The sequence below is a fragment of the Zingiber officinale genome, chromosome 3B, assembly GCF_018446385.1.
Source record: "Zingiber officinale cultivar Zhangliang chromosome 3B, Zo_v1.1, whole genome shotgun sequence".
Lineage (NCBI taxonomy): Eukaryota > Viridiplantae > Streptophyta > Magnoliopsida > Zingiberales > Zingiberaceae > Zingiber > Zingiber officinale.
The window spans coordinates 134,116,924-134,140,052 of NC_055991.1; the positions used below are offsets into that span (position 1 = coordinate 134,116,924).

Below are 23,129 nucleotides of genomic sequence, written 5' to 3' on the forward strand. Positions count from 1 at the left end.
TAAAATTATTATTAAAATTTCATTTAGAAAAATTTGATATCTAAAATTATTTCTATTAAAAAATTTTTTTTCCATTGCACAAAATTTTATTTTAGGAAATTTAATTTGCAAAATCTTTAAGAGTTAACCTTAGACTTGGAACCATATTTTTTTATGTGATCAAAGGGGAAGAAGAATGTTAAGTCTAAGGGGGGTGTATTCAAAATTTTTCATTGAAAAATCTTATTTACACCTATTTGCAAAATTATCTGTTTTTTTCATTATGTTTGTTTTACCCTAACTTAACTTGGGTTGCTCACATCAAAAAGGGAGAGATTGTTATAACCCCAAGGTATTTTGATGTGGTCAAACAAGTTAAGTTAGGTCCTGTTTAGTTTAACCCTTGTGTCTAAGTGTGCAAGAGCTTAGGAGAACAGGAAGTCGAGCGGAAGACGCGGCTAGCAAGAAGGACGGCACGGGGAGAGAGCCGACGGACTCGGTGCGTCCGAGGGACGAGGTGCCGCGGAAGAGTATACCGGTGGACGAGAAGAACGTACGCGACGTTCTAGGGACGAGAAACCGGAGAGGAAGGCTACTCGAGGAGAATGCCGGAACTTGGGTTCGGGTGAGCCCTATTCCAGATGGTCGAGATCACCTAAGCTAGCTGAGCCGGAGTGGAAGACCCGGACCGAGACGAGCTGATCCGAAATAGAGGAACCGGACCGCAAAAAGTCACACACTGTTGACTTATGTGGTCTGGACGCCCGGAACCATTCCGAGCGCCCAGAGCCTTCTTTTGAGTCCGGGCGCCCGGAACCCAAATTTTATCTGCGATGATGTGGACGTTGACCGACACGTTGGGGATAGAATTCTATTCCTCCCAGGGCGCCCAGAACTCTTCCAGGCACCCCGAACAGTACTATAAATATAGCACTGATTTTCACAGTTAGATCAATTCACTTGTAATCTATTTCTCTGTGCTATACTTTCTTCTGTAAGAGGTTGCTCCGCCTGAAGGAGATCTTCAGATAGTGCGTCATATTCTCCTTGGATTAGCAATCTTTTGATTGCAAACCAAGTAATTCTTTTGTGTCTGCTTTCTTTAATTAGTCTCTTTCTTTTTTAATACAAGTGTTCTTTATTTAATTGATAGTTCGAGAAAGGTTTGGTTTATTTGTCTTAGAGCAATTCACCCCTCCCCTCTTGCCGACCTCCAAAGGGACCAACATCCAGCTCGGGTATGACATTGGCATCGTACATATTAGTAATAAACCGATAAAATAATAAAAAAGGAAAAGATTGAGATATTTAATAAGGGGAAGAGAAAACAAAAGAGAACACTCCATCTATCATTGAATACGAAGAAGCTAAGGTGTAGGTCAAAGTCAAGGCGGTCAACACTAGGGCGTAAGCAAGGCACGCCCGCATAACCCAAGCGGGAAGTGGCTACATCCGTCGATCGGAGGAAGCACTGTCCGGTTGGCCGTCTGGATGAACCAATGTCTGATCAGCTCGGTCGGTAGGAGAGTGGGTCGAGCGAACCACCCGTCCAACTCAGGGTTGATATTGGCATCATACATATTAATAATAAACTGATTAAATAATAAAAGAGGAAAAAGACTGAGATATTTAATAAGGGAAAGAAAAAATAAAAAAGAACACTCCATCTATCATTAAATGCGAAGAAGCCAAGACAAAGATGTCTTCTGTCGATAATTAATGTCATTAAAGAGGAGAAGATGAAAGGTCACTAAGAAAGATATAAAAGAGCATGCTAGGTATGAAGAAAGGAAAGATTCATCTATGTCCCTATCATCTTCAATTCCTCTTTTTCTGCTTTCAACTTTGAGCGTCAGAAGACTAACGTCAAGAACCCTTTCCCTGGTTTGACTTGTTTTACAAATAGAAGCGAGGTATTCATCCAATCAACGAAACTACCACATCCTCGATTTTCTAACTTCACGCTTTCGGACAGGATCAAAAAGATAATAAAATATATATTTATAATTATTATTGCAACGATTTGCAATATAAAAACTTACTTTGACATGTTATATTTTTTAAAAAAAAATAAATTTAACCTATAAGATTGTAATTAAATAATAAGCAAATATATTACTCAAAATTCAATAGATAATTTTTTATTCCAATTTAATTTACACGATTCTTCAATTTTATTTAATTATTAAAAAACAGCTTTTCTGATTTAGCTTCAAAACATTAAAAAAAAATTATATGTCTTCTAAGTTTAAAAAATAACTGAGACAAATAAACAATAAAACAATTATTTGAATAATAATACCATCATTTAAAATAATCACAAAGGAATTTTACTCTCGTGCCAATTAGAAGAAGAGAGAAAAAAAATTAGAACAAATTAAAATCAATTGCAAATAGGTATTAATTCGCCATCTAAACTAATTAAAACAGATTATTTAACGTCTACATATCAATAAAAACAAATAATCTAAATATTAATCCTATTTTTAAGACTTCCCTCAACCTTAGTTTCTTTCCCTGCTACGAAACATGCCCTTTAAGGGAAAAGAATCATTCTACTTCAAGGTTTGAATGGTAATGCCTTCAAAATTCTAAAGAAGCGATGTAAACAATGAAGTCAACTTGAGGATGCCACCGCAGTTTCACCATTGGTTTCTTGCTCATCGACTAGATCACTCGACACAGCTGAAGGTATTCTGTGGCGCTTCAGAATTCTCGGTGTAGCAAGCCGCGCGTTGTTGTAGTTAAAAATGATGACTTTCTCTTCATCTAAATCCAGTCGTAGGCTTTCCTCGGAGCAACCTTCCACAAGGTCATGCAAATGCTTTAGGTTCCCAACTTCGACGCCGTTAACTTTCTTCACCTGATGGTTATGTGCATTCGAGATTCCAACATCGGTAACGAGATCAAGAGAACAAAAAACTTTCAATCATCAAGTACATACCTTCAATTCCGTGAACCGTTCGTATCCTGTATTGACATCATCCATCAAAACCTGAAGGGAACAAAGAGATATTTAATCAAAAATAATTTAATAAAAAATTAATAAAGCTAAACATCTAAAATCAAAATACTAAGAGCTCGATCAGAGACTTGGCAGGCACATCATGTAGTTGTAGACTTGGTAGTTGGTTGGAAATTCTATAATTTGGATTTCAAGGATTGGAAACAGAGAATATTCGATAAAGTTATAAGGGAATGGGATCATCACCTCTGGTTCGGCAAGAACCAAGTCATTACAGTACAAGATACAATGTAAAATTGAAACAAAAACCAATGTAAAAATGTCGAATATACCTGAGAAAGAATGACAAGTTGTTCGCCAGCCTTTTGGGGCAATTCACGCAATGCTAGTTCGCATAACCGGCGTGGTGAAGTGTTGTACCATTCCGCCCCATACTCATGGAGGTAGGGTTGGGTCAATGGAACAAAAACTAGACCAGCAAATATGTAGTAGCTTGGAAGTTTATCAAACTGATGGACCGGAACTAAAGTTTGTAACTGCAAATAATAACATTTCGATGCATTAGTTCATGGATAATCTCATCTTTTACCCAATAAGATTCAGCTTTGGGCAAGATAAACTTGCTCAGGTTCACCAGAGTTTCTAAGTTTCTTTCCAGCATTTGATTCATGATAGAGAAGAGAAAAATATCCATGGAATCAATGAACTAATCGCAAAATACATTTATTAGTATCAAGGGCCTTCACTTAATGAATGAGTTATTAAATAAGAATTAACAATCAAAATTAACATCTTGAGTTACATTTTTTTTTAATATTAAAAAAATTCATATTTCCATTCTTCGATTAGAAGGTTAGTCAACATAAAGGCTACTTTTTTCAGGAATCATTAAATTTTAGGGTCTCGAACAACTAGAATAGCCATTTAAACATAAAACTGTAATGGAAATTAGTAATGAACTTACTGGTTGAAGAGAAACATTGAACTGATGCTCCTTCCCATCTCTCAATACATGGAGAAGAGCTGTTTCCCCTGGTTTCTTCATAGACACAAGGTGATCAAAAAGTATTCTCTCTCTGTTTCGAAATGGTACTGCACAAAACAAAATTCCATGGCTCACTGGAAGGATACAAATCCCACTACCCAACTACAAATAGCATAATCTATGCAGAGATTTTTTAAGGCAGAACATTTGGATGATGAAAGAACCTGTGTTTTCAAAGAGATAGGGGAGGGATTCAACCTACCACTTCCATCACTTGCAATGGGCACTCCATCAAATTTAAGGATGATATCATCTTTCTTCAACATTGTATGAGCATCTGATAGAGGATTGATTTTATTAACAAGAACACCAGTCATATCTTGCTTTATGCAGAAGTAACTCTGAAGATAACAATTTTCTGTAGGTTGGCATGACACTCCAAGAGAGCAAAATCCCACATATTCACCCTTCTCTTCCACTCCAGAAATGAAATGTTTGATAATTGGAACAGGAATAATGTACCTATAAAAGACAACCAAGCAATGTTATAATCACTGAAGAGTGGCATATCATTCCTACATGTGTAAGTATTCCATGATACGATATAAAAGTAATAACACACAGATTGTTTGATTAGCTCTTATCAATTATAAATGTGGAAAAATGAAATTTACTATATTTTAAAAAAAAAATAGAATGAAGAGCCTGAATAAATGCAATTTAGACTTGCCAATCTAAATTCCATTTCACAATGATATACTTCGGGGTACTTATGTTAGTGGACAAGTTACAATGTCTACTTTACCAATTTAGCATGTCTAATAATGTCATCTGAGAAATAGAGCAACTTTGAAGTTTAAATATTCCTTGAAGCAGATAAATTGAAAGCTAAGTTATGTATAATAGATATCTTATTAGCATCAGAAATCTTCTTCTCCAGTCTCCTTTCTACTTCTTCAAGGGCTGTAAAGAAAAATTCTCCACCTCAATGGAATGCATCTATGCAAGTACATTAAGTCGTCAATTTTTGCCAACAAGTTGAACAGATCTTAGAAGGTTCAATTCTTACTTACTGCTTACAAAACATAGTGCATACTGCAGTCACATACATAAGATAATGCATATAGGAGTCGAGAACTTGAGATATGAACCATTTTCCCCCTTAATTCCCAGTGTTCCTACCATTCTCCACCGAAAAAAATTGTTTTTACACTTTCATCAGTTTGTGAAAAACATATGATATGCAAATAATTATGCTAAGGAATTAAATGCTTAGGAGAATGTAGAGTCTCGTGTAATCATTATTCCTTTTAAATTAGAAGAGTTGGAAGGTAAAAGTGTAGAGGAAGATCAAAGAAAATATTTAGCCAATGCAATAAAAAGTTAACTAATTTGAATATTGCTAGTGATATAGCCTAATATAATTCATGTAGCCAATACTGATAGCAAGGACAAACACATTAGATAGTGATGATGGTAAGGATGATCAAAAGCATTGTCATCTCCGCATACATGCAACAATGCGAGTTATGAACAAGAATGCATACCCGTAATAGTCTCCAACAATGTCAGATTATTTTGTATAGACTAAAAAATTGTGCCTGAAAAAAAAAACTGAAAGCAAGAAAAAAGGAGAAAATAAAAAACCAATATAACTCACCCGATATTTTCTGCACCTGAAAGGTTCTGAAAAGCAACTCCAGCAACTTTGTCACCCATAATTGCTGGTCCTCCACTGTTTCCTGGGTTAATAGCTGCATCAATTTGTATGGCCATTAGCTGGGTAGCACCATGAACATATTGTGTTGGTTCTACTCTAGATACCACGCCTTTGGTAACAGAAATGTTGTCTCCACCTGCACTCGAAATGATGCTTTGAATTAGATGCAGGGTGAAAGGATAATAGCATTGTTTCAACAGTCATGCAACAAGGTTCTTGCATCAAAATATCACATTTAATTGAAAGTTTAATATTTCATGTCCATTGTTCAAGCTTCTTTGTCTTCTCAAAAAGTAGGAGCATAATCAAAGGCACAGGGGAAGTTTAATATTTCAGGAGCAAAATTCATTGCTACGAGATCCAAAGAAAGCCAAAAGAATAATGACCTTTACATAAATCTTCTTGTTCAACTGCTGTATTAGGACAATTTATCAGCTAGTAAAGAAAAAAAGAGATACTACAACAAAGTAATACAGCATTAACATACGTAAGTATTTCTTAACTTGAGAAGCAACATAACATTATTCTATTAGAAACTACAGAGGAATAAATATAACAGATGCAAGATTAAAAATAAGATGTTTATTAAGAAAAAAATTGGCAAGTGATCAAACTGCCCTTCTGAAGTTAGCATACAGACCTTGAGGGTAACCAACAACAGCAACTTCTTCTTGTATATAAGGAATGTCACCCAGCTGCAGAAAAATCATACCATCCCAAAATTCCTCATTTTCCACAGTGAGAAGAGCTAAATCACATTCATGACCGATAGCTTGAACTTCTGCCTTGTACTTGGTTGGTGAACCATGCTTTCTTACCAGTACATATGTGTGATCAGCAACTACATGAGCATTAGTTACAATTTGCCGCCCAGGAATCACAAATCCTGTATGACATCAGACAGAACAAAGCGGTCATGGTGGTTTGTAAATGAAAACCAGTATATGCAGCTCAGCATATGCAAATGAATTTTCTAAAATAGTTGAGTCAATGAACAAATTTCATTAGATGCTCCTAGACGGTGTAGGTATAACCAAGATTAGGCTATAGTATGCTGACTATATCAGGTGAAAGTATGTGTGGCACGTAACATTTTTTTTTTCAAAAAATTGCCATTTAATGAAATCAAATTGTAAAAAGTTTTTATTTTTTCGGGAAGTTTTTTTGCAAATTAAACTTTGATCAGGTTTTTAAGTATGAATTATTTAATCAACCATAATTCATATTAATAAAAGGTTGTCAATAAATTCCTCTACAAAGTCAAAACTTTTCAGTCCACCTAATGACCTAAACACCATTATGTTTTCTCTTCCACCACCCATTCATTGAATATTGGAAAATGTTTTCTTGTTGAATAAAAAAAGGCTAAACAATGAGAATGCCCCTGGTCATTCAATTTACCTTCTTACTATCCAAACATGGACATGGAATTCTCTTCTTGATAGTGTACTTACTAGGATTCCAACTAATAAACTTAACAAATTACTTCTCTTTGAAACCATCTTCCCTTGTCAACATTATATTGACGAATCTTCAAAATCTGCTATTTAAACATTTGCATATGTCAAAGCGCAGATGCTTATTTTAAAATTAACAACTCTCATAACATAAAATATACAGTCAATATTTATCATAAAAATTGAAAAATATCAATGGATTCAATGGAGAAATACAATTCATATAGCCAGCCCCAAGACAGTTACAATCCGGTGAATGATAAATGATCTTGACAAGCAAAAGAGACCGGAATTTTGATGTGACTGAGCAAAATATGCAGCGAAAAAACGCAAAAGGGGAAATTTTGAACTCACCAGAACCGAAGATCTCCCTCTGCACCTTCCTCTGCCACGGCATGAAGAAATTGGGGCTGCTGGAAACAGTGAACACCTTCACGACCGAATCGAGAGCGAGCTGGATCGCCTTGTACGCGTCGGTGTGTCGGTATCCCACCGTATCTCCATCGTTTTCTGACGCAGTAGGAGAATCCCCGCCGATGACACCATCGAAGGGGGCGGCGGTGGAGAAGGCAGCGGAGGAGGTGGGGGTGCGCGGAAACAGTAGAAACGGATCAGAAGGAGCTCGGCGGAGGAGAGTGGAGGGGCGAAGGGGGAAGGGGCGGCGGCGGAGGGAGGAGAGGCGGCGGAGGGAGGAGAGCATAGTGGGCTGTGATTCGTAGGACGAAGCAAGGGGGTCGTTGAAACCCTTATCGGATCGTCGATGCGCGATAACGAATCGGGTAGGACTTCAAAATCCGACAAATAGATATTTTAGATAAATATACGCAAAAATAAAATTAAAATATACAGTCAAATTTTATTATGAAAATTACTATATTAGGGATATGATAATTTTCTTCTTCGGGAAAGTCTTATATTTACATGAAACAATCGGTCTTTGTTGCCAGCATGATATCGGTTTAAATTTCGATAAAATTGAAATAAATATTTTTTTTATGTGTTAGTAATTATTCCAAAAGATAATAATTATTCATGATTTATTTCCTTCGTATTGATCTTGGAATAGATTGAAGGAGATACTGGGACGAATGTATTCATCTTTTTGTCACCGTAAAACAATCAGACTTAATTTTTTTCAAAATAGAATTACTGATTCCTCGTGCTGTTGAATTCATTATTTTATTTATGGGAAAACCTGCTTAAGAATTCCTGGTAAATGTGATTTGTAAAGGAGGGACAAGATTCCCTGGTAACATGAGAAATTAATAGAACTTGAAAAAGTGAAGAAGATAAAAGGACAAAGTAAATATAAGATTAATTGAACCTTTAATGTTAACAAATATTCAAGTTAGATTTTTTTGTTTCACAAATGCTCAAATCGAAACTCTTGGTTAAAATATAATCCGTTATGAAAGTAGCTCTATATTATTTTTATGCAAAGTATCTAAGTCTCCGATCCAATTAATCTTGGAGATGAATATTCATCTAGTTCATCCATTGAGTAAATTTAAAAACATGAGCGACTCCTGAAAGAGTAGCCCAACTATTTTAGTAGTTGGAGCACTAAAAGAACAAGATTGCCCTACATGAGAATCGAATACTAAGGAATGAATTTTATGGTGAATGAGAATTGAATACATATTGCTTGAGAAATTACCGTGTCTCTTATGATTGCATTGTGCCCAAGGTAATGAACGTAGTTCTATTCTAATAAAAGATAATTAACATCTCTGACAACTCATTCCTGAGTTATGTGAAAAAAGAAATAAATCACAAGATCAATTTATAACCGGCCATTAAATTGACTAGGAGATGAGAGGGAATTTTTTCCGAAAACATGAATCCATCAAAAATTAATTCTTTATCTACTATAATAACTCTGTCTATCCTCTAACGTGGAGCCTAATGAAAATAGCTCTATGTAGCAAGAGAGTGTACTGAAATTTAGAGTAAAAATAACTCGTTTAAAACCATTAGATGCTTGAAATATTTAATTGTTTTGTAAAAAGGAATGAATTTGACATTTTGAACCAAAGTGATTTGATATAGATATCTCCAAATAAAGAATCGATTTGAGTAATTTCTGAAGACTTTAGGACATTTTACCCCAAACAATGTGTTTAATATAGAGTTCATCAAATCTCGGAAGCTAGATAAATTTAACTTTACCTTGTCAAAGTTGAATGCTATGTGATTTTTAAACTGAAAAGTGATTTGATAACTTAAAAAGTGGCTCCCGAGGCTTAACATCACAAGGCATATTGACTGATTAGGGGTAGTTAAAATAATTCATCTAAACACAACATAGCTAGGGCCCTCTACCAACACCCTAAACACAGATTTGTGTCTAATAGTGTTAGTTCTGCATTTTGTTTCTCAGAAGTGGCAATATTCCATGTAACAAAACATAGCATCAGATGTACTCCCTCCAACAATATATTTGTCTTCTCAATGCAAGATATTGAATTTTTAGATGAACTAATGGTCTCAAAACAACCCCGCAATTTTATTTGTTCAGAATTGCACTGAAGCGCGCTTTAAAGGTAGAATCTTTTGTTCCTTCCACCGACCATCTGGTCAACAGATTTGTAGTTGCTGAGCTGAAATTATCTGCATTGTTTGTGTTGAGATCAAATTGCATCTACATGGAGTATGGTTGAGGTGATGCACGAGCACAGGGAAATGCTTGTTTGTAGGAGTAGAAGTAGTAGGGGACTGTTATACATATATATAATCCGAGCTGAACCTGATTGTAATATGGTCCTCTTTGCTTGAATAATGAAAGGGTGGAGTTGGGTAACCTTGAAAGCCATGGAGGACCATTTTTGTTCAGGGGTACTTGCCCTCCATGTGATTCCAAACTCTAACCAACTTGCAAGTGCAATCATATGGGCGCTGCACTGAAGTTGAAGTTAGAGACAATGCGAGTCGTGGTTCAGTGATATCTGTCCAGTTATGTGAAAGAGATTCCAGCAGGTTATCAACGGTCATGTGAAATAGAACTGGAAGATGAGCTCACAGGAAAATAATCTTAAAGGTAATGTCGCTGCAGTAAACTCAGAATGGATGGTTGTTCATAAAACTTGATGTCATGTACATGCTTATTTGGAAAGAAATGTGGATATAATAAAGTCGATTAGTATTTGATGTATGGAGGCTGTGACAGATTATCATAAAGTAGTGAAGAAATACCAACATATTATAGCCTTCATAAAATGAGTCCAAATTTGAAATGTAACCCCTCAAGAAAAAGCTAGGCATAGAAGAGCCATTCTGGTTACCAGTAGCTGCTAAAAGGGCTATCTTGTCCAGTGTAGAATGCTTGGAACGAATCTATGGAGGCAGCCATAATTTTTGTCGAGCAACCTGTATAAAAAATTATGTTTAGTAATAATAATAATAAAGTATGCTTTGGTAGATTGTTTAACAAATTCACCATAATGTGTTATTTTCTATGTTACACAAGTCTCTAGACACACTAGCAAATAGCTTCAATAAATACATAATATATTCAAATTGGAAGATGGATAATATATATAAATAAATAAAAACACTCATCCCTCCCTGGTCGACCAGATTCAGGTTGACCAAATTGAGAGGTGGAAGTCTATTTGATCCATGTACTCCCATTCTTTCTAGCCCACCCGGCAGGAAAGAGGGATAAAAAAAGTTCAGTCATTTGTTTTCCCAAGTAGACAGACAAAATCCACCAGCAGAATCCACAAGAGAAAAATCGAGGCTTATGAAATAATATGCTGTGAAGTTTGCAAGAGATCACCAAAAAAGTAGTACCATACAATTTTTTGCAAACATTTAATAATGAAATGTGATTAGCTTCTGTTCATCTTCATTGAGTTTTTGGTCCATAATGATCAGTCAGCCAAGTATCACTATACAAACATACAACCATCATCTTGTGCCTTACTAGCTGGCACATGTGAAGTTATAGCCAAATCAAGTGTAGAATCATAATATGAAGTTATCACCTTAGCTACATGTGAGTTTATCTAGTTAAGCAACTAATGATGGAGTTAAGCAAGCTATTAAGGGGCCAACAAAATTGTATTGTGATAACCAAATTGCTATGCACATTAACTTTTAGTTGAATGCTCCATGAGGGGACAAACCATGAAGATTGATTGTCACTTTGCCAAAGTGAAGGTACAATCTAGCAAAATTGTGATGTCATTTGCCCGCTCCAAAGATAAGTTAATGTGAGTTAATGGAGTTGCTGAGTCCAGTATAACTATAACAGCTCCACAAGGGGAAAAACCATGAAGATTGATTTGATTGTCACTTTGCCAAAAAGAAGGTACAATCTAACAAAATTGTCATGCCATTTGCCCGCACCAAAGATCATGTGAGTTAATGGAGTTGCTGAGTCCCTAAGAGGTTCTGGGATCATATATAACTATAACAGCTTGAGTTTTCATAGTATCTTTAAGTTAGTTTGAAGGGAACTATTAAAGAACTAAATGTAAATAATCAATGTTTGACTCCCTTGTCAGATATGGAAAGCCTCTGACATTTGAAGACAAATGATGCAGGGAAAATTTGCTAATAAAAGACACCTCAGTGCAAGATTTCCGAATTATAGCTATCCTTCCAGATGGAAGGGGACAAAACATACCTTCTGTTCATCAATGCAGGATGTCTTGGATGTTATTGTTATTTTTGGTATGTGGCGTACTGACCAATTCAGTAGTGAATTGGTCGACACAATTTTTTGTTTAAGCTTTGAAACAAGTTATAAGTAGTACACAGTAAAGTTTTGCATAGTTAGGTATTATCTTTCAAAATATCACTAGTGAAACATCATGCATGTAGTTCAATGGAAGAATAAGATCCATATAAATGATGCCAAAGAATGAGACTAATAGCCAAAACAAAATCCCTAGAAATGGTCACAGTTATACTAGTCAACTTAAAAAAAATTATATTCATGATTCGTAAGATACAAGATCACCATATTGACAAAAGAATGCAACTTGTTAGCACAATATACTTACATGGTGCTATCTGAAATATGCTCAGTCGGCTGTGCTACATTTATTCCTTTAAAGGGAATTTTTTTCCAGTTCATGCAGTTGTAAACAAAAGAAATCAGATGCCACTATGCATCACTATGACCTTTGCCATCCAAACAGATGTACAACCCCTGAACTACAAACTGCTTGAACCCATAAGATCATTTACTTCTCATATTACACTGCTGTGAGCATATAACCTTTAAGCTTGATACAGAAAAGACTTTTTTGCAAGATTTTCAAGCAAATCATTGTCTACAATAATGTTTCTGATACTGCAATAACCAAGTTAACGAAACCTGTAGAGCATGGATATCAAATCTCATTGCAGCAATTCAACAGTTTTATTCTATATGATGAAATCAGTAATCTTAAATGAAGCATGCAGAAGTTGAAAATTTCTATGCCCTCAGCCTATTAATAAATGGTATCTTGGTCATAGCCACCACCACTATCATAACTTGGAAAGATTTAGAATTTATCAGAGAAACTGCAATCTCTTTCTCAATTAAAGTCTCATGAATATACATTTTACTCCTTTAAAATTAATCTAATGCCATACTATTCCTTTCTCCAACTAAGCCGAACTACTGCTACAAAGATGTCCGTCTATATTAGGAACATAACCTTTCTCAATCATCTCATCCTTGATCATACCATAAGTCACTCTGTTTGGTAACAAACCTTTCTCCAGTATCATGTTCAGTAGCTCGTTTGCCTTTTCCATCTTACCTATTCCACAAAAGTACTTGATAAATATATTATAAGTTGGAACATTTGCACGTTTTCCACTCCTTTCCATCCTTATCTTCATATTATAAGCTGCACCGAGGTTCCCTTTTTTACAGAATGCTTCTATTAATGTATTGTATGTTAGGTGGCTTGGCTTCACACCCATCTCCAACATCTCATCCAACAACTTAACTGCCTTTGCTAACTTCCCTTCATTGCACAAAGAACCAATCAACACATTGTAAGTCACAAGATCAGCTCTTACGCCTTTCTCTTTCATTTCATCTAAAAGCTCTACAACTATTTTTCTATCCCCATTTTTGCAGAATCCATTTATCAAGCAATTATAGGTTGAAATATTAGGATTAATCCCTTTCTTTAACATCAATCCTTTCAACCCAGTTGCTTCCTCCATCATACCAGCACGACAACACCCATCAATCAAGGTGTTGTACGTAATAACATTCGGCAACAAGTTGTTCTCACTAATGACATCCAAAAACCCCTTAGCCTTTTCCATGTCTCCTTTCTTACACAATCCATTGATGATAGCATTGAAGATCACCACATAAGGATTCAAATTATAATCCTGCATTTCGGTAAGCAACTCCAGAGCTTCTCCCAACTTGTCCTCACAACAAAGACCATTGATCAAAGAGCTATAAGTAACAACATTGGGGGAGAGTCCTTGCCGCTTCATTTCATCCAGAAACCTCATTGCAAAAGAACTGTTACCATCCTTGCAGTAACCGTTGATCAGAATATTGAAAGTAATCACACTGGGACGAATATTACTGGCCACCATCTCTTTTAGTAAGGAATCAGCCTTGTACAACTTCCCAGCTCCGCCGTTCTTGCAGTGCCCATCAATGAGCGTGTTGTAACTAACTACCGACGGTGAGAACCCCCAGGACTTGATGGAATTCAACACATCTGTAGCTTTCCTCAGCTTTCCTGCCTTACAAAGGCCATTAATAACAGTATTAAAAGTGTACAGGTTGGGTGCTATCCTCCTTCGCATGATCTCCTTATACATAGTTTCCACCATGTCGACCTTCTCCTTTATTAAAGAATTTAATAAAGGGTTACAAGACAGGACGGAGAGGCGGTACCCGTAATCGCCGGTACGGTAGAAGACCTCGATGGCGGAATCGATCTTCGAGTTATTGACCAGGGCAAGGAGGAGCATGTCGGCGAGGATGGAGAGGCAGTCATAGCGGCGGCGGGAGGGCTCGGCGGAGACAGAGAGCATGTGGAGAATGGATATCGCGGAGTGGGTACCGGAAATGGTGAGGTAGTGGAATTCCGAGCGAATTTGGGGGTAGAGCTTATCGGCCGCGAGGGCGAGGATGAGGCGGCAGTGGAGGTGGAGTTCGAGGGGTACGCGGTAGTGGCTCTGGGACCAGCGGGAGAAACATAGGGCAGTGGCAGAGGAGGAGGGGCACTCGAGAATGAGGCGGAGGAAGGATGCGACAACATCTGCAGGGTTGGCGGCGGAGTCGGAGATAAGAGTCTTGAGGCAGGACCAGTCCTGGCGGGAGGCGAGATCACAGATGGTGGCGGGATCAGGAGAGCTCAGATTACTGGCGGCGGTGGATGTGGCGGAGCAGATCGATCGGAAAAGAAGGCGTCGGTGGAGAAGGCGGGGCATCAACGGAATGAGACGACACCACGGGTTTGGGTTTTTCCAGCATCCCGGTTCTGTATATATAGTCGGAACCGACTTCAGTCACGACTTAAGCAACGACATGTTGGCCAGATTTTATATCACGCCCCTTCCTCGCTTACTCCTCAACAGCTAGGGTTTCGAACTTGCAGCGAGAGAGAGAGAGAGAGAGGGAGAAATGTCGAAGAAGAACAACTTGGCGAAGCGGAAGAAACAGCACGAATTCGACCTCAAAAGTGAGATTTTTGCCCTCCTCGTTATTTTTCACAAATGCCTCTCCTTCCTTTTCTCCCTTCGCCTTTTTCCCGTGTTCTTTGTACGTTGACTGTGTTCTATGCCTTCTGTGTGTGTTGAACTTACGATCAGGAGAAAAGGAAGAAAGGGAGAAGAAAGAGAAGAAGCTACAAGCTAAAAAGAACAATATGAAGGTGTGCCTCTTCACTAAGATTGCATTTTTTTTCTTTCAATTTATCGTTGGCTTTTTAACTTCTTAAAGTCATTATCTCTTCTTTTTCATTAACATTGTTTGAAAATGTATTTCTTTTAATCATGAACTCTTTTGGATCAAAACTCGGTTCTATGCGTGGAGAACCTAAAGCTCATACAGTCATACGACTCTGATATTTTGTTTTTGACCTGAGATTTGATTTGAAACAAGAACATCAATTTGAGAGCCCTCAGAGGTTTACTGCAGAATCACTTTAGGCTTACTGATTCTACATTTCTATTTCAGTTTGGTTTTATGATGGAATATAATTTTAACTGTTCTTGTTATACATTGGTGTGGGGCACCAGAGTCAAAAGTGAACAAATACCTAAATGCTTAAAGTCATTTTGAAATTGTTGGGAATGTTATGGCCAAGCAATTTTCGATTCAGTATCGCCCAAGCAATAAACGGCTGAAATGGGGCTAAAGTTCTTCAACCTTATGAGCATCAATCTGTCAATTCCTTCTGTTTGGACTCCTTATTTTATACAGGATCAGAACTTTTAGATTCTTTACTCTTCACCGGGCTAAAGTTCTTCAAGCTTATGAACATCAATCTGTCAATTCCTTCTGTTTGGACTCCTTATTTTATACAGGATCAGAACTTTTAGATTCTTTACTCTTCACCGGATGAAACCTTGCATGCCTCAAAGAACCCCTCTGGCTAGACCTTGGCATGGAAGCAACGTGAGATGTTTCGTGTTGGTCAGCGGGTGGAATAAACTCTTTCGCTTGTGCAGACTGACACGAAACAAAATTACATTTTATGGTTTCCAGTGCTATAAGCCAATTACAGTATACTGACTGGATTTGTTTTATAGCACTATGATAGATATAACCTTGCATTGTAGGGAATAAGGAAAAGGCAGATGTATTCAGGCTGAAGCCTCTGCCTGGATACTAATACAGATGTGGATCTAAGAATTCGACACTTTGTTTTTAGAAATATTTATACAAGATCGACAAAAGTACCGGTTCAGGTCGAAATGCCCCATTTTGACACAGCTACTGAGGAGGTAAATGAAGGTTGCCTGAAATGAAGGAACAAATGACATTTTTTTTTTCTGTTCTAAAATCTGGAACTTGTATTTATTTGGCTGTTTTTAACTTGAATCGTTCTTTCCTTGAATTTTACTTACCTTTTGTTTGCTTTAATTCAACTTATATAGGTAGATGGTTCTGCCATGAAAAGGAGGAACAAAGGAAGGTTTCGAGTTGGGAAGGTGAAAACCAAATTATCCAACTTGGCCAAGGCTAAAGCAGCCCAAGCCATGGAACTTGACAAATAGGCAACCATTTGAATGTAGAGGCTTGATTACATGAGCAGATGCCAGCAATTTGAACCATGTATCATGCGAGTTTAGCTAGAACTTGTATCGTTCTTTTCACTGAACAACTGCAAAATTAAATCTTGCTATGTTTCTTAGAGACTCGAGTGGTGTGTAATTCGCACGAATTTGAATTTTGAATCCAAGTGTTTGGCTGGATTGCCGTTAAAAGGCTTTTACATACAATCTTGTAGAGTCCTCAAAAGTCAGAATGATCTAGTGATCAAAAGTATTACAGCATCCATCCATGTCAATTTTTTTAAATACATAATTTACTTTAAATTATATATTTTATGTAAACTTTATTTTACATCAACAATCCTATCTATTTTTTAAATTTAAATTGAATAATAAAAAATAGATATATAAAAATAATAATAATAATAAAAGTAAAATAGAGAAGAAAATAATAGAAAAATAAAGATAATAAAAAATTTATTGTAGTTGATGTAATGTATAGTGAAAAATGATGTTTAAATTTAATATGGTTTATCTTAATATAACAGTAAATAAAAAAATAAGCTTTTTTGAAAAATGGGTCAGGATGGCCGAGTGGTCTAAGGCGCCAGACTCAAGTTCTGGTTCTCGTGAGAGAGCGTGGGTTCAAATCCCACTTCTGACATTTTATGTTTTTTCCTTTCTAAAATCCAACTTTTCGAAAATGTCATTTTAAATTTAATATTAAATTTTTATATGGGGTAATTGCAAACATTGAACGTTATTTTGACGCAACATTAGTTAACCCATAGGATATTGCGACATGAGATCTTAGATCAAAATTTGATGTGTCAAACATACCTCCCTCTCATATTTTGGTAGTTGTATTAATAGTTAGTAGTCATCTGAGACAAGTGAATGAAAAAAAGAGATGGAAAGGATGAAGGAGACTCCATTGCAAATGAGATTTATCTCTTTCATTTTGGCCTAGGGACGGATTGACGGGGCGCTGAGGCGAGCGAATGAAAAAAAAAAGAGATGGAAAGGATGAAGGAGCTCTCTCACGCGTGGACGCACAAGGGAGTACAAATCCAAGACACTAATTTAAGTTGACTCATGTGTGAGCATGACTTGCATCATCGAAATTTATCCAAGCGAACGAACTAATATTTTGCCGCTCAAATTTAAATTTTCTACCTACTCAAGTGAATAACGGATATATTAACTAATGTTAACAACATATCCAAAACCTCCTGGCATTTTGATCTAGGTGAGTAAAGGCATTAAATGGTGAGATCTTGAGTGGAGTGTGCAAGAAAAGTGATCTCTGTCTACCTACGTTTTCTCATTGTTTTTCCTTTGTCATGCATCCACTCAGCAGATCCACTTGTGATAGCCTTTAGGTATCTCTTAGTTTATCATAACCATCAGTGTTTGCTGAGGATCATGGTTTACTGTTATATCATGGGAAACAGATGACCTAGACAACCTCAAAGCACAGTTAAAAGTGAGGTGAATCTTGTTTAAGGATACTACGTAATATGCATATCTCAACATCGTTTCTTCATGATTTAGATAATTAAGCGATCTCATTCCTAACTTAGTTGTGACATCGACTTGGGATTATTTCCCGAGTGCTCTGTATCTTCTATTCCTGACTCGGCTACACTCGGCATCTACTCAGGCGACATGAGTCCCGACTCAGCTGCACTTAGCATTAACTCCGGTGACTTACATCTCGACTCGATTGCACTCAAAAATCCACTCGAGATTACTTCCGAGTACCTGATGCTCCATGCTTGAGTACTTCGCACTCAGGTGATACTGTGACTTCTCCTCGACTCAAAGCATTTGGTTGACTTAGCGCTTGGCACTCGGAGTCAGCTGGGACTCGGATTCGGTGATATGAGAGCAACCATCTTCCATACTACCTAGCAACTCTATCTAATCTTCAAGATCGATAATTTGAGATTATTAGCTAAGCCGCTCATCAGATAAATATAATTTGATTTATAATTTCAATTTGGACCTCACTCCTTGTATCTACGACAATGAAACTTATTTAGCGTGGAAAAACAAAAGCATGAAAAATCCATATGCGGACAAAACAATGATAGATAAAATCTAATGAGCAGCCTCACGGAATGACCAAACTATATATGTACCGGACAATGATCGTTGCATGCATGTTCACTCTTGCCTAGGGTATAAATGAATCAAGCCGTTCATGAATTATTCGAAAATTAATTCGATAAAAATTTATTTGAGCTCATTTAATGAGGTTCGTTAAGATAAATAAATCAAGCTCAAGCTTTACAATATTCGGTTCGTTAGTTCGTGAACATTAGTAAACTCATGAATAACTTTTAAATGAAAAAATAATAGTTTTGATATTGAATTTATAGATTTTACACTCTACTTATGAAAAATATAGATAAATATATTAAATTTATTTATTAAAATAAAATTATAAATTTTAATAAAAATATTATAATTTTTCTAAATATATAATTTAATTTTTATGAATATTTAAATTTTAAATTTATATTTATTAAGTTCATTTAAGTTTGATAAAAGCTCGAATAAACTCGTGAGCTATAAGTATATTCATTAAATAAAGTTCGAGCTCGGTTTGATTATAAATGAGTCAAACTCAAATATTCAAGAGTTCGGTTAGGTTTGGCTCGGTTGCACCTCTACTCTTGCATTGTTTGTGAAAATTAATCAGCCTGGTCCCAGATTTAAATTAAAATGTAAGCTTTTGTAAAATATGTGTCAGGATGGCCGAGTGGTCTAAGGCGCCAGACTCAAGTTCTGGTTCTCGTGAGAGAGCGTGGGTTCAAATCCCACTTCTGACAGACATTATCTTTTTCCTTTCTAAAATCCAAATTTTCGAAAATGTCATTTTTAAATTTAATATTAAATTTTTGAGCTATGATATTCATCTAGAAAATTCTTAAGGATAAACACATAAAAATTTTCTAGATGAATATCATTTCTTTAAATTTTTATATGGGGTAATTGCAAATATTGAACGTTATTTTGACAAACATTAGTCAAATTTTTTATCTTGTATTATTTTCTCATGCTTAATTTGTAGGGGTGTAAGTGTAATTTTGTATTGTTTCTTTTGGTTCCCTATTTTACTGACACTTCCTCACTTTTCTCATAGAGAATTAAAAAAAACACTTTTTAAAATGTAAAAAATAAAGAAAAAGGACTGATATCAATTGTCATCTTAACTTTATTTCTTAATCGAAATATATACATCTAATTTAAGTCAAGGTCAAACTTTCATGAATAAGTTTACTCTTCCTTTTCATTTGTGTATACTAATCGATTCCCCCGTGCATATTGACTTATACGCCACCACGTCGACTAAGAAATATATTAAAATAAGGTGGTGAACGCAATTTTTGAAATTTGTGAGGACTTTCTAACATTTTTTGTATACCTTCGCTCTTTTATTTTTCATTGAATTTATCCTTTATTTTCAAGTTTAAATGTGACTCAAATACTATTCTATTTTAGCAATAAAAAATTAAAATATTTATATCTTAAAAATTGTTAAGGAAAATAATTAATTATCTTACCTTTTAAGGAGAGCGCACAACGTTCAAGCTATTATTTTATTACATAAAAAAATTACGAGTTTGGATTATGAAAATAAATTTTTATAAAATGTAAGATAAAATTGTATATAATAACATTCTGACATCACATGACATGAGTTTTATGTATTGGAGTATTTTTTATCTTATTATTTTATTAAGAATATGTATCTTTAATAACTAATTGAAACTAAAAATAAAATTATGTTAATATTATTCTTTTCATACTAAAAATAATTTTAAGATTTAATAATAATTTTCTTTAATTATTTTATATGAAAAATGTACATTATAAATATCTTGGATTAGTGACATTAAAAAATATATTTTTCATAATTTTTTAACTAAAATAAAATGTGATATTAAATTTATTCTTCTTCTATAAAATATAATATTAAATTATTTTTTTTTTATGAAACGTCATTAAATTTTTTAGGAAGAAAAGTCTAAGGACAGATTTTCTGGATCAGAGGAAGTCCTATTCATTCATTAGATGGGTGGATTAAACCCCACCTGTTAAACAGATGGAATCCAACTCATCCAATCAATAAATAAATAAAGGATCAGGATTAGTAAGAGATCCGGGACTAGAGGATCTCTGTCCAAAAAAATCTGTTGTAGTAACTTACTATTGAAGATTTAGCTCATCCTTATCAAATTATTATATTGCACATATAGTACGTGTGTAGGGCCTAGCAGAGCTTTACCAAATTATTATATGAAAAATGATATGTTCAAGTAAAAAAAATTTAAGGAAAAATTCAAAGATAGACACATAAAATGATGGAACCTAAAAAAAAAATGAAATGATGGGTCATAACTTTATGTGTCTATCCTTAAACTTTTCTTTAAATTTTTTTCCTTGAGTATATCATTGCTCATAACATATTACACGAACTGTACACGTGCACATGAACTGTGCACGTGCGATGATGAGTATAAATAAAAAAATCATTAAATATTTTGAGTGTACTTCTATTCAAATTAATAATTACTCTTTCTTTCTAAATATAAATATGTAAATCTATCTATCTAGAGTGTATTTCTATTCACAGTGACAACTAAATGATTTTTGTATTTCTATTCACAGTGACAACTAAATGATTTTGGTTAGTTAACTGTCCAATGTACTTAGAAAGCACTTGAGTCAAATTACATTAATTAGGTTAATTAATGATGACGACGATGATATAATAATCTAGGTGTCCTTATCCTATTGGTGAGTGAGAGCTAATATAAAGATTTAAATTGTACAATGCAACTTTTATTAATAATAAAATATTCTTTAATGTTGATTGAAAATTTAACAGACAAAAGAAGAGGGCTAAGTTCTTGTATGTGATCTCATGTCGAAACTATAATTTGTTGAGTTGTCGATTCAATGAATTCATTCATGGTGGTATAAAAGTGAATACGTTCATTCCAGCACCCTCATCAATTCATCTCAGAACCAACACGGAAAAGGTAAATCACGGATGACTACTAGCAAGGACGGATCTAGAAATTCAAGATGGATTAGGCTGAGTTTAAGTTGATTGAATCCGTCAAGTATATCATAGAAAAGGTTTGAGTTAATTTCACGTGAGCATATTATCATCTTATTGTATAAAAAAATTAAATTAAAATCTAAATCCATCGATAGACACCTAAATAAAAAATTATATTAATTTAAATTGGAGATGATTTAAATATAATTTAGTTAAATTGTAATCAGACTAAATACATGGATTGATTAAAACTGACTTAGGTTATTTTTTTGATACTTTTTTTTTTCACCTTTTGCTCTCCACGTACCAGCAGCCACAACCATCCTCACCGCCTCACAATGTTGACTTCTTCTCTTCTTTTTCTTCCCTTCTTTTCTTCCTTCTCTTTTCTTTTCTCTGGTTTTCCCAAGTGTAGCCTTTGCTATGTTCTTCTTCGATGACAACAGCAACCTTGCTATTTCTTTTTCTTCTTCCAGCCACTCTTTCCCTCCCCAACTCTCCTCTTCTCAACCATAGTAACCCTAGCTGCTCTGTCATCCTTCATCTCGAATAGCAGTTGTTGTTGCCCTTTCTCAACAACAAAAGCAGCAACTTGCTGCCCTCTTTTAACCACAGCAGCAGCCATCTTCCAGCATGACGGCCAACAGCTCAACAACAAGTTTCTTCCAAGTTTACTTCAAGCCTTAAGCAACATGTTTCACTTGTCATGTTGTTTAACAAGAGCAACAACAATAGTGCTCTTCTCTTCTTCCATTTAGTTTCTTTTTTTTCTCCCAATCCACAATAGCCGACTCTAATTCTCTTCCTTTGTTTTCTGATGAGCATAGCAGCAAGATCCAGTGATCCACCGCCGCTGAACATTGTCAAAGCCTACCGACTCATCACTGTTGCTTGCTTGCCATCGTAAGCTAAAGAAGAAGTAACACTAACCTCCTTTTCTTTTTTTTTTGTTTCTAAACTGTTGTATTTACTTGTGTGCGAGAATCAATCGATTACTTTTCTTTCCCTTGATGTTGTACTTAGGCAGGGTTGGGCTGGGTATAGCCCAGGACAATTTCTGGGTGGCTCCGTCTCTGACTACTAGCTTTTAGAATAATGACTAGCACATAAAGGAGATATTTATCTCGACTTTGCCGAGATTCGAACCCCTTCAATAAATTCATTCATGCTCCATTCCAGAGCGCCCCTTTCAAATTTAGTAGTGGAAATTTAGTTGGAATGGACAGTGGGCCCACCAAATCCTCTCGGCCATTGTCATGCAACTTCATCGAGTAATTATTATGATCCGGTGTAGCGAGATTCAATGTCTTTCCATATATGACTTAAGAAATACACCGATTGTTCCTCGCCGTTCTGCCTGACCAGTGCCGAGTCGACCACGTGCTCGGTCTAGAATAGATAAATTCAGAATGGTTCACCGACAATTAGCTTAGCTAGTACAGGTAATGAGTTAAGATATTCCTTAAGTTCTTCGAGCACCCGGTCGCACTCCTGGTCCTATTGAAACTTGGTGGCTCGACGCAATATCTTGAAGAATGGTAAGCTTCGGTCGGATGACTTGGAGATGAACCGAGACAATGTTGTTATCCGACCGATGAGACGCTGAGCTTCCTTCAAATTTCTGGGTGGTGACATATCTTGTAGTGCTTTTACTTTGCTAGGATTTGCCTCGATGCCCCGCTCGGTGACGATGTAGCCCAGGAAGCACCCACTCTTTGCGCCGAACAGACATTTGTTCGGATTCAGCT

General features: G+C 35.8%; 3 protein-coding genes and 2 non-coding genes across 5 annotated transcripts; 3 read left to right on the top strand and 2 right to left on the bottom strand.

The window, feature by feature from the left end:
- Positions 1 to 2,356: 2,356 nt before the first annotated feature.
- LOC121967926 (protease Do-like 10, mitochondrial) lies at positions 2,357 to 7,831 on the bottom strand. Its single transcript, XM_042518467.1, has 8 exons — positions 7,461 to 7,831; positions 6,290 to 6,535; positions 5,590 to 5,785; positions 4,192 to 4,451; positions 3,909 to 4,036; positions 3,277 to 3,480; positions 2,924 to 2,974; positions 2,357 to 2,842 (listed from the first exon to the last, which is right to left on the bottom strand). The coding sequence occupies exons 1-8, from the start codon at positions 7,804 to 7,806 to the stop codon at positions 2,597 to 2,599; spliced, it is 1,677 nt and encodes a 558-aa protein (XP_042374401.1). The 5' UTR covers positions 7,807 to 7,831; the 3' UTR covers positions 2,357 to 2,596.
- Positions 7,832 to 9,349: 1,518 nt separating this feature from the next.
- On the bottom strand, positions 9,350 to 14,563 carry LOC121967925 (pentatricopeptide repeat-containing protein At1g09820-like). Its single transcript, XM_042518466.1, has 2 exons — positions 12,116 to 14,563; positions 9,350 to 10,472 (listed from the first exon to the last, which is right to left on the bottom strand). The coding sequence occupies exon 1, from the start codon at positions 14,514 to 14,516 to the stop codon at positions 12,711 to 12,713; it is 1,806 nt and encodes a 601-aa protein (XP_042374400.1). The 5' UTR covers positions 14,517 to 14,563; the 3' UTR covers positions 9,350 to 10,472; positions 12,116 to 12,710.
- Positions 14,564 to 14,607: 44 nt separating this feature from the next.
- Positions 14,608 to 16,517, top strand: LOC121967927. Its single transcript, XM_042518468.1, has 3 exons — positions 14,608 to 14,767; positions 14,898 to 14,959; positions 16,188 to 16,517. Exons 1-3 carry the CDS (start codon positions 14,710 to 14,712, stop codon positions 16,305 to 16,307), a joined length of 240 nt encoding a protein of 79 aa, XP_042374402.1. The 5' UTR covers positions 14,608 to 14,709; the 3' UTR covers positions 16,308 to 16,517.
- A 367-nt stretch (positions 16,518 to 16,884) lies between these two features.
- Positions 16,885 to 16,968, top strand: TRNAL-CAA. The gene has a single exon. It is a non-coding gene; the product is annotated as a tRNA-Leu (tRNA).
- Positions 16,969 to 19,057: 2,089 nt separating this feature from the next.
- Positions 19,058 to 19,141, top strand: TRNAL-CAA. Its single transcript has one exon. It is a non-coding gene; the product is annotated as a tRNA-Leu (tRNA).
- The last annotated feature ends 3,988 nt before the right edge of the window (positions 19,142 to 23,129 follow it).

Coding starts and splice junctions, on each gene's coding strand:
- LOC121967926 (XM_042518467.1), bottom strand. CDS start 7,806: ATGCTCTCCTCCCTCCGCCGCCTCTCCTCCCTCCGCCGCCGCCCCTTC. Junction 6,536..7,460: donor GAGGGAGATCTTCGGTTCTG/GTGAGTTCAAAA, acceptor GATGTCATACAG/GATTTGTGATTCCTGGGCGG. Junction 5,786..6,289: donor TGTTGTTGGTTACCCTCAAG/GTCTGTATGCTA, acceptor TTTCGAGTGCAG/GTGGAGACAACATTTCTGTT.
- LOC121967925 (XM_042518466.1), bottom strand. CDS start 14,516: ATGCCCCGCCTTCTCCACCGACGCCTTCTTTTCCGATCGATCTGCTCC.
- LOC121967927 (XM_042518468.1), top strand. CDS start 14,710: ATGTCGAAGAAGAACAACTTGGCGAAGCGGAAGAAACAGCACGAATTC. Junction 14,768..14,897: donor GCACGAATTCGACCTCAAAA/GTGAGATTTTTG, acceptor ACTTACGATCAG/GAGAAAAGGAAGAAAGGGAG. Junction 14,960..16,187: donor CTAAAAAGAACAATATGAAG/GTGTGCCTCTTC, acceptor CAACTTATATAG/GTAGATGGTTCTGCCATGAA.